Below are 12,005 nucleotides of genomic sequence, written 5' to 3' on the forward strand. Positions count from 1 at the left end.
ATGGCACTTCAGAAATACAGTACAGTATACCGATTATTCTCTCAAACTTCATATCCTATCGCGTTGTTTAATTGTGTTTTAAGTTTAACTTTATTTATTTATTTTTTATTTTATTTATTTATTTTTAAGCGTACAGGTTTAGAATATTTTAAAATCCTCAATTTAAATTATTTAAGGTTTTCTTTTTATTTTAAATGAAAAATAAATGTAGTCGTTAATATCGATCTTGGTACAATGTAAACCTGTAATCATATGACTACTTACAGTATATACAGAATTGTACTATATTATAGGCCTAGAATAGGGCCAGGCCTCCTACTATAGTATAGAGGCTTGTTGCAAATCCTAGCCTACATAAGCCTAGCCCGTATAATGCCTAGCTCGTGATCGCGGTACCCTGACCATTAAAAATTAGCAGACGCACTGGGAAGCGTTGTTCACAGCATTGGGCTGTCAACGAAAAATGATTCCCCCATCATCGATGGAAATGGAACAGGCCTACGTCATGCTTGGCTGATTAGTTTTGATTTAGATTTCGCAAGTCTAGTGCCATACGCAGCAAAAGTCTATATCTAGTGTTGTTGTAAAATGCATTTCAAACCAGGCTGGTCTTTGATTTACATTTTGGAAGAGAATTTGGAGATCAAATCAGACCTACGTTTTGAATTTGAATTAATTTTAAAGAAATTAGAACTACATTTTGGAAAATTTGAACTACGTTTTGAAAAATTAGAACTTCATTTTGGGAAACTAGATCTACTTTTTGAGAAATTTATGCCTACGTTTTGATGAATTAGACATTGAATTTTGCAATTACATTTTGATTTTTTACATGGACTTTTGCTGCGTATGGCACCCCATACACCAAGGCCATGCCAGGAGAGGGAAACAACAAAAACACAGTGTTGTTGTAACAACACTGTACATTGGGACAACGCCGAACTAATAGCCATCGTACCATCTTGGCACTCCAGAAGGACTAGAGAAAGCATCGAAATTCACAAACAATACTGTACATCAAGATATCGGATTTGTCATTAGCGATATTTGGCTGTCCATGTTTAATTGGACCTAGCGAAGCCCCACCATTTCCCGCCTTTTGGAACTATGCCTTTGTTTCTGTCATTCCCACCCCTTTCCGGCCCTGGAACCATGCCTTTGTTTGGGCGTTCCCACCCTTTTGTTTTTGTGAACAATGGCTTTTGTTTTAGCCTTTCACTAGCAGTCTTCTCATTGGGCAGTTTATTCTTCCAATTACCATCCAGCTTTTATTTTAGCCTTTCACCCATTGGTCAGTTTATGCATCCAATCACCATCTCTACCCATCCTCTCTACCCAAACATATGAATATTTCCCTGTTTAGAGTTTCTGCAGATATTATTCTCCTGAAGACGATTGAAACAACTCAATCGAAACTCAAGACTTTCTCAACTACAACAGTTCTTTTCAGAACTACTTACATGTGCAAGCTTCAACATATATATTATTATTGTTGTTGTTCTTTAATATTGGTTTTTATACTAATTAGAAACCAGAAATTCAGACTGGGCCTTTGGAGATGTGTGGCAGCCGTAGTGCAAACTTAATTACATAACAAACTCTTAATAATAATAATAAGTGAGATTTGTAAAGCGCATAATACATAGGTCTCTATGTGCTAGCAATTTGCAAACAAAGTCAAGAATAAAATTGAATTTAATGATGAACCGATTCTTAAAAACATTTTGAATTTGTTCATGTTCACATCCTTTTTTACATGGAATTACCCTTACAGTATAGACCATAATATTACTTCAGATAAAATATTATAACCTTTTTCACACATTTTAACTGCCAAAGAGGGGTAATTTTCCCCTGCCCCCTCAATTTCATTTTTTTGGCCAGCACTGTCCCATTTTCCAACCGATTTTCTTAAAAAAGATGTCAATAGACAATAGACTGCTTCATTTTAATACCAGTATATTTGGTATTTGATACATCACCCATTTATAGCCCACCACTACTGTTTGTATCTCACAATATTCTTCAAACCTGCTATTTTTAACAGTTTAATACAATAAACTGGGGCAAAACATATCTTTTAGCTTTTACTATCATCTATAATTTTATAGGGAACATTTCTGAAATCCCAAAATACTGTACAGGGTTTTTACATCATAATTTTTGTTCCAGAAGGTCATGTCAGTGGTCAAATATTAATTTGAATTTTAATTTATTGTACTTCAATTCTGTTAGTACAGATTTGGAATCCTTGTCCAATCTCCTTTAATATGGTACTTTTTTTCCTAAAAATCAGACCAGTACATTTGATTTATTTGCATTTTAAAAATGGTAGTCACGCATAATTTTGCCCTTTTAAGCCATTTTCGGCCATGACTTTTGATCTGTTGGTCCGATTTTGAAAAAAAAAAAGAAATTTCGCTTTTTTCTTACACAAATGAATCTACATGTCAAATTTGGTCAAAATTTGAGATGGTGAGTTGTAAATCTCTCTTTTTTTGGGGTGATCTGACATGGAATGACCCATACTGTGAGTAGAATAACATTGATTAATACATTGAAATTTTTAAAACTAGCAATCGGTTGAAGCAATTGCGACACCCAATCGCAAAGTAAAATTGTGTGTGAAAGCTCACAAATACAGTAGCAGTTGATAAGTAACCGATATTGCAATTGTCACGTTGCGATTGGGTGCTACAATCTTTATTACTTCCGATTACCACAAAATCCGATCACAACGAATTCCATAGGCACTGTTTAGCTGAGATTCACTTTATAAAATACATAATGTTGGAAAAAGTATTACAGTAAACAGTGACTAAATAATAAATAAAAATTCTGGATTTATAGCGCCTCCTGTTGTCACAACCTTAAGGACTGCTAATAATGGCATTAGAACAACAGCAACATCAATTGGAACCCCATTTCAAAGTAAGTTTGTGGATTCTTTTTTATACAACTGATTATTCTTGTGTATTATTAGACTATATTACCATGGTATTATAGATAAGTGACAGAATGACTTAGTGTTTGAGAGCTCTATCCTAATCCACGCTGTCCCAAATGTTGGCATTGTCAAAGAGTACTATAGGCCTACTGAAAATAATTGTTTGCCATTTGTTGTACTGTACGTTATACAGTAAAATATGCAGACTTTATTGATTTCAATTCTACAAATTTGATTCTGCTCTTCAGATAGAGTAAGCCTATATATTTGCTTAGAGATACAGTATTAATCATCACTGGTGACTGTAGCTAATCCTAATGATATTACTTTTAAATGGGTGACTCCCTCCTGGGATTAACCATGCAGACAAGGATCCATCAATATTCACTTAAAGAAAAATGCATGATGTTGGAAAAATTATTACAGTGACTAATAATGATAATAATAATTATTCTGAATGTATATGTGCTGTGTAGTACCTCACAATGTCACAACGTCAAGGAATGTTACTAATGGATCAACAAGAAAACCAATTTCAGATGATAGTGAATCCAAATTAATAAGCATGGGTGAGTTCCATTTCGTATCACCAATGTACAGTATATGTACAATTTCATTTCCATTTCACTGCATGATATTTAACTCAATATTTATATTATGTATGTTTAATGTTCTATTAACTGTCAGTTTATTTAGCATTTAATATTTACTTCTAGGGCATTCCACAGTGTTTGGTCTGTGAGGGTTAAATTTTCATTTTCAATTATTAATATATATTTTGGCTAATTCTCAAAGAAGATACAGTATATTAAAGTTAGATGAAAACAACTTTTTTCATTATTTTGATGGATATTGTTTGAGTTATTTGATATTAAATATTAAAAATGCATATTTTGCATCACGGACGAGACATTAAAAAATACTAAATATTTCTTAAACAGTAAATCTGATAACAAAATTTAGGTGCAGACACAGTTACCTTGTATTTCCTCGATTACAAAATCATGTGTTTGGTTGAAATTTGTTGTTATTAATTTCATACTTACACATCATAATTCATAATTGTCTCATCCGTGACATTTGAGGAGGTTTTTTTTTACATACATTAGGACAGTAATGCTATGAAAAATTTAATATTCAAATTTCTCCTACTAGAGATTATAACTTAATATTTTATCAACCAATTTTTAGACGGGACACTTAAAATATTAACGCAATACAAGTTTCTTTGCTACTGACAAACAAAGGTAGCAAAGTATGTAAAATATTGCATTGATATCAGAGAATTTATCCCTATTTATATTGAAAAGTACTTTTCTCATTGGATAAAAGTGTCCTGTCCTTGACATTATGGAATGTCCCGTCTGTGACAGCACATAATTCATATTTTTTCATAAAATTACATTTACGATTTTTTGGTAAACATTTAGACAAAAACAATCTTCTGGGGATAGTATTAAACAAAAAATAATTTAATATCTCTTTTAGATGAGGAGAAATATTAGAATATGTAAACCTTTCTAAAAGTCATGTCCAAATTTTGTCCCGTCCGTGACACATACAGTTTTTATCATAAAATAAAAAATAGAACATTTTTCAATTTTTCTCCCCCAATAATTAACCATAGGCATACATGTCAACATTACTATAAGTCTTAAGGCCTGTTTATACTTCAACGATAACGATAAAAAAAAAAGCTAAAAAGCAATTGTTCATCTAGAAAATAAAAGAAGTTTTAACACTAGAACGATTTGATAACTATTTATCAGTTATGAGATAACTACATATTTTGACAAATCAAATCAGATGACGTCATAATCACGGAAAAACATTAAAATCGTAGTAGTAGCAACGATTTTATAGTTTTCCATGATTATGATGTCATCTGGTTTGATTTGTTAAAACATTTTGTTATCATATACACAATAAATCATTATCGAATCGTCCAAGTGTAAAAATTTCTCTTATTTCTTTTGTTATCTATATGAACAATCACTTTTTAGCTTTTTTTATCGTTATCGTTGAAGTATAAACAGGCGTTTATAGTCTGTATTGTTACCGAGATATAACTGGTTATATTCTCAAAAATGTCAGAATGACAAAAAGAATACTGTGGAATGCCCCTCTACTACTTTGTCTTATCAAATTTGGATATCGTTATTAAATACATTTATGCTTATAGTACAATGCTAGCCAATACTGCCTTATGAGAGACTTGAACTGTGTAGTACCGTACAGTATAAAATACAGCAGAGGACGGAATAAGATGTACATGCATAATCACGTACAGACTTGAATGTTGAAAGACGTGCCAATACGTTTAAAAACAAAAGTGAATATGTGATGTCAAATCTCTATAAACATGTTATTGTTTAAAAAAAATCCCTTGATTTTAAATTCAGACTGTGGAGGAAAAATGTTTTTTGATATGTTGTACAACTGATTTTTCTGCTTACAAAAACCATATTTGACAAAAAATGCTGTACCGGTGAATATGGTACAGATTTTTGAATATTTAAAAATTGGAGGGGAGAGGGGGGAAATGTTTTTAAAAAGAGCCACTTTTTTACTCCTGTTTTTAAATACTTGTATCTACCACTTCCAAGTTTTTCATCAAATATGCTTTTTGTGTCTTAAAAATAGTCAGTTGTACAAGCTATCAAATTTTATTTCCTGTAGAGCCTGGTGTTAAGTAGGCCGTAATATTGTTAAATACGGAATTGTGTTGATTTAGTGTTTGATTTTCTATTCACTAACAGTTTTGATTGTGATAGCCTGTTTGGTACTCTTATGTGGTAAGTTTAAAAGAAATTTAATAAAATTGTTAAAAGAAAATTTGAGGGGTCACATGTGGAATTTTATATATATATATATATATATATATATAAAACCTTTTTGTGAGCTAGCCTCTCTTCCCCCCCCCCCCCTCCTCACCCACCCCCCCCTTCCCCCCCCTCCCCCCCCCCACCCCACCAGCCTCAATCATCAGATGATGATTGAGGCTGTGCCCTCATGAAACAGTCTGTAGTGCAAAATAAAATCGTAATATGTATTTTTTCAATATTAATTGTGTTTTAAAAATTTAGTGGTTGATTTTCTAACAGTTTTGATTGTGGTTGGCTGCTACTGCGTACCGTTTACATGTAAGTTTGAAACAAAATTTTTTACTAACATAAAAAAAAGAACATAAAGGATGCATAAATGTATTATATTTCGGAATAGTATTGCCTTGCCCTGTCGAGAACATATTGATCTCTTTTTAATTTTTTATTTTGAATATATATCGTCGTATTTTTACCCTAGTAGCCAGACCAGGTTTTGTATGCACTTTGAGGTCCAGAGAATTTGACTTCAGAAATTGGTTTAGGGTGGTCCAAGAATCATTTTTGGCTTTTGTAACACATTTTCAAAATGTGGCAAAAGTTCAAAATGTCAGGGTCAAATGTCATAGCTATACGGTCGTCTTATCTCCGCAACCACTGGTGGTAGAGAGCTAATGTTGGTGCCTATTTGTTCAGAACATTCATGTTTGTATTTACTCTAATGGAACATTTTGCTAAAAAATGACCGGAAATGCTGTTTCTAACCTTTGACACGTTTCAAGGTCATAGCAATAGGGTCATTATATCTCCACAACCACTGGTGGTAAAGAGTTAATTGTGGTGTCAATATGTTCGGAACATTAATTTTTCTATTTGGTCTAATAGAAAAGTTTGCTAGAAAATTATCGGAAATGCTGTTTTTGACCGCTGACATGTTTCAAGTGTCATAGTTATTGAGTCCTTATTATTATTATTGCAATAATTTGGTATCAGTTAAAGGACTTATTCGGAGATGTGCTGTACGCCTAAATTTGGCTCTATATTAGAGGTAAAGCAGTGCAAAATCAGCAGACCAGCTTATGTACAGTATGTCATGTGGCATTAGTGTGAACTCTCGTTCCATGGACACCCACTAGTCCAAAATTTTTCAAAATAGGAAAGGCGAGCAAAAGGCAATGCATGGTCAAATTAGTAATGCATCTCAGATGACACTACACGATTGTATACCCCATTCAGACTAGCTTCGCATTGCGATCGGTTGTAGCAATTGCGACACCCAATCGCAAAGTAAAATCGTGTCTGAAAGCTCACCAATAGTTGTCGATAAGTAATCAATTTCGCAATTGTTACCTGTTGCGATTGGGTGCTACAGTCTTTATTACTCCCGATTACCACGGAATCCGATCTCAACAAATTACAACGGATTCCACGGACACTGATTGGCTGAGGTCAATCGACATGAGCCAATCAGTAATGTTGTTTACAATGTCGTCATTTTGCCAATAAACCCGCGCGAACACTCGAAAAGTTTTGAAGGCCTACCTACCAGTGATAGTATTATATATACGACGATTAACTAATCAAAAAATGGTTATTTCAACTTTTAATTTTATACGTGAACGGGCTATCATCAAGCGCCGTCGTAAACGTGAGATGTTACAGAAAATCGCTGTACTTGTGTTTACTTCAAGTCTAGCCAATATAGGTAAGTGGCAATTATTTGCTGTCTACTGTGCACTACTACTAGGCCTCACTATTCATGGATAGCCTAGACCTGGTATACTAGTAGTCATGCGCCTCTATATAGGTAGATTGTATACTATTATTATTATTATTATTATTTATTATTATATCACATAATGTTTACACATTTTTATAGCGAAACTTAGTAACTGATTCTATTGTGTTAATTATTTATTTATTTAGCAATGCTTGGTGGAGATCGTGTTTGAGCCCTTCCAAGGAACACTGATTGGTTGGCCAATGACTCGTCAAACTGGATGAATGATGACCGCTGCTACCACCATTTTAGGATGAACAGAGCACCATTCGACCATTTGTGTGAATTACTGAGGCCCCACCTACTAAAGGATGAGACACAAATGCGTTTAGCCCATTAGCCCCGAAAAAAGGATCGCCATCACCCTTCACAAATTAGCCAAACACACAGATCTTGGAACGTTGTTGGAAATGTATGGAGTGGGTGTGTCAACAGTATGTACAATTCACTTGGAGGTTTGTTATATTATTACTAAATTTGTCTTCTTTTGTGGATGAATGGTTATTGCATGTTTATATTATTTACAGCACTTTACAACATATTATAAACTATTGATTTGTAATGTAAAAAATTCTCTGAAAGTTAAAATGTTTATAAATATATTTTTTATTAAATAATAATAATAATTTATTTTATTTTCTCTGGGTATGCAGAAAATATAGATTTATATATTTATTTTATTACGATTATTTAATGTATGCTTCTAGTATTATGATAATTCCCAATTGTATCTTATAGGTTTGTAATGTATAAGGTGCTGACGCCTATATATGCACCTAAACCAAGCACAAATGAAATGAAAGACATTATTAATGGCTTTGAAACAATCTGGGGCGGTAGCATTGATGGATGTCATATTCCAATTTTACCACCAACAGAATATCACACAGATTTCTATAACTGGAAGCAGTGGCACAGTGTTTTACTACAAGCAGTAGTTGACTACAGATATCGCTTCATCGATTTTGATGTTGGTTGGCCGGGAAAATACCACGATGCATGGGTTTTTGAGCATTCACAAATAGGTCGTACCATAGCTCAGGGTAGATTCTACCCAGAGTTAACCAAACAAATTGATGGTGTAGATGTACCTGTTGTTCTTGTTGGTGATGCAGCATATGCTCTGTCTAAAAACAGGATGAAACCATATCCGGAGGCAAAACTCACCCCTGACCAACGAGCATTCAACTTCATACAAAGTAGAAGCAGAATGGTTGTAGAAAATGCATTTGGCAGATTAAAAAATCGATGGCGTTGCCTTATAAAACGCAACGACAGCAAAACCTCTAATCTGCAATACATAATATGTGCATTCATTTTACTGCACAACTTCTGTGAAGCATGGGGTGATCCTGTTCCTCAAGATGATGAAGATGAACCAGAAAATTACATTCAACCTCCAGTTGTACAGTACCTGTAGTAGATGTAGCAGCCGCGCCCGTAGCTATACGTGATGAATTTTGCAGACATTTTGCTGCTGGAAATTAAGACCAAAAAATAATGTGATCCAATATCATAGAGAAATATGTGGTGTTTTTGTTTTCTCATTTTAAACGAATTGGTCTCGAAAAATTAATATAAAACAAAAAAAAATAATATTTGAGGCAATGCATTCATTTTAATCTTTAACAAAACACTACTGAATAAACACTATTCTGTTCTGATCTGTTGAAGATATGGTGTAGCAGTTTAAAATTTACATACAGTTTGGATCAAGTAACAGTTAACTTCAAACACCTTTATTTAAATTAATAATATATTTGTACTATAGAAATTCACACCTAATTTGTATATGGCTCAGTGTAAAACTTCATTAATGAAATCTATACAAAAAGCTAATATAACACTGTTGTCAAAATATTATAAAAACATTACAAATGTCAAATATAGTAGCACCTATGAATGACTGCAATGCCTTTAAGTATATATTTCAAAAACGATATTAACATTATGTCAAGGTTGGATATTAGTAAAAACAACTAACTGATACCAAACCTCCCTTGTATACCAAAAAAAAAAAATTACTACCACTATATCGTGTCCTGTTCTATAATTACTACTATTTTTTATTTAATTGTCATAAATGTCAGAAGCAACTGCATCTGCTCAGCCCTTTGTCGATCTTCACGCTCCCTATCCTCTTGTCTTCTTCGCTCATCCTCTCTCTATCTTCCCTTCTTTGCCTCTCCTTTCGTTCTCTCTCTTCTACTCGCCGCTGTTTGTCTCTCTCCCTCGCCTTTTCTTCGCGTTCCATTCGTCGCTCTTCCATCTGGATCTGCCATTCCATCCTAAACTATTCGTGATCCATTTCCATCTTCTTCAGTTCTTGTTGCCATGATTTGTCTTTTTCATCGGACTCTTGATTCTGCTTTACCATCACTTTAGGATGTTGGAGGGTTCATCTAGCTTCTCTAACGCCACTGCTGCCTTCCTTTTCTTCTCTGTTAAGTAATGAAATTCAAAAGTATACAATACACTGTAGTTACAAAAGTGCCTGGTATACATAGTATTATTAGTATTTACAGCCAAGTGATTTGTTTTTAGTTATAGTGAACAGTCTGACAACAGACTATTATTTGAACAAAATCCATTAATCGTGATACACCTTTCACAGATTGACAAATATGAAAATAAATCATTGTTGTGAGATTATTACATGTTGTACATTGATACTGTGACTGGATTCCATTGAAAATTTACTTTCTATTTCCAGCTGTAGGTGAAACATGTTTTATTTTCGTTTCATTCTTATTTTCACTGGAAACTGAGGCATTTTCTACAGATGATCTACCCGGACTAGACTCTTCAACTTTATCATTAACAAGAGACACCATGTCTTCTGAAATACAAAAATGAATTTAAATGAAGTAATTAATTGTTTTCTCTACTACAAAACAAAGATTACACTGTAAAATATCAATGTGTATGTAAATAATCATAATATTGATGTATTATGATGAAATAAATATGATAGGTTTATAAAAACAATTATAAAAAAATCTTTGCAGTTGAACTGCTTCATAAGACAACTAGTAGGCTATAGTAATTTTTATGTTTATTTTATGTTTGATTACAAATATGTAACCATTGCATGAGTTACATACCTAGATTATTAATAGAAATACCATACTGCATGTAATACAATAATTAACTATAAAGTAGGGTTATGTTACCAGGTGTTAGCTCTGACATGACGTCGTCTTCGGTATTGAAGACCATGCTATCAGTACTTCCTTCTTCAACCAGCGTGTCCCTGTCTATATGGTGGCTTGTATTTAGCCGATTCATTGGCCTCTTTCCTTAAAGCAAATTAACACTACAGCATGTGAGCATGTGGTTTGGGTCTGGGGAGAGGGTGAGGAAATTGTAAATACTAAAAAAGAAGTTTGTGCCATCAGGATATTTTATAACTCAGCATTTACCACTCATTTATTACCACCACTCAGCACGATTACATTCGTCGCTGGGGGCAGGGACCACACCACCCCATCATCGGCCTATCTGCGCTGCTGAATACTGAATAGACCAAGCATAAAATAACCAAAAGAAATAGGCCTAGGGCCTATACAATGGCTCAGGCCTAACCCTGGTCACTGTAAAAAGTAGGCATGCACATGGGGAGGGCATGGTGGATATCATCCGCGCAAAAAACAAAGGCCAAGCTTGGAGGAGGCCCTTTGCTATATTATAATATCCGACCGTTCCGGAAAAAGTAGGCCTACTCCTCATCCTACTTCGGTCCTACTAAATACCGCACGGAACACACGGGACCACTCAAGACCACACGGGTGCAAAAATGATTAAAATATTACCACACGAGAGTATAAAACTGCTATATAATCAATAAAAACCAACTTTTATAATGGCAATTGTCCAAAATATGGTAAAAATGATTTTTTTTTAAACAGGTTTTTCCGCGTTGCTTCAGACATGACATCTACCACATTCATTACGTATGTTACTTCATCCTGCGTGTATGCCTATTGTATGTATAGGCCTAAGTATTCTACAATAACTGCTTTGTATTTGCATACTTAAGTGTTTTTGACTCTTATTATTTTAATTTTAATTTTTTTTTATTTGTATTGATTCTGTAGTTATGTTTAAACCCAGAGACAAATCTAGTTAACTTCTTATGAATAATGTTTTTAAAGATGGTATTTTGAGATATTTATATGAAAATAAATAAAAAATAAATAGATGGCAGTTTGAAAAAAAAATAAAGGTTAAAATTAGTGACATAAATACGTTTATTACTTAAACGAATATCTCGGTCGTTCCTACAATAAACCTTCTTTAAACACTTTATTAGCATAAACAATAAGGGCGTAGGCCTAAATATAAAATAACAAATGGTTTATATACCGTAGCTGTACAGAGCTGATGCATGCTAATTAGCAGAGATTACTTATACAATATACTGTACATGAATTTAGGAATTCTGAATTTAGGCCAA

At 33.6% G+C, this 12,005-nt stretch overlaps 1 protein-coding gene across 1 annotated transcript; it reads left to right on the forward strand.

Moving 5' to 3' along the window:
- Window positions 1–8,294: 8,294 nt before the first annotated feature.
- LOC117113349 (protein ALP1-like) lies at window positions 8,295–8,969 on the forward strand. The gene has a single exon (XM_033256659.1). The coding sequence runs from the start codon at window positions 8,295–8,297 to the stop codon at window positions 8,967–8,969; it is 675 nt and encodes a 224-aa protein (XP_033112550.1).
- Window positions 8,970–12,005: the final 3,036 nt, after the last annotated feature.

The sequence above is a fragment of the Anneissia japonica genome, unplaced genomic scaffold (assembly GCF_011630105.1).
Source record: "Anneissia japonica isolate Jap-2015-1 unplaced genomic scaffold, ASM1163010v1 scaffold195_len58608_cov107, whole genome shotgun sequence".
In the NCBI taxonomy this organism is placed as follows: Eukaryota; Metazoa; Echinodermata; class Crinoidea; order Comatulida; family Comatulidae; genus Anneissia; species Anneissia japonica.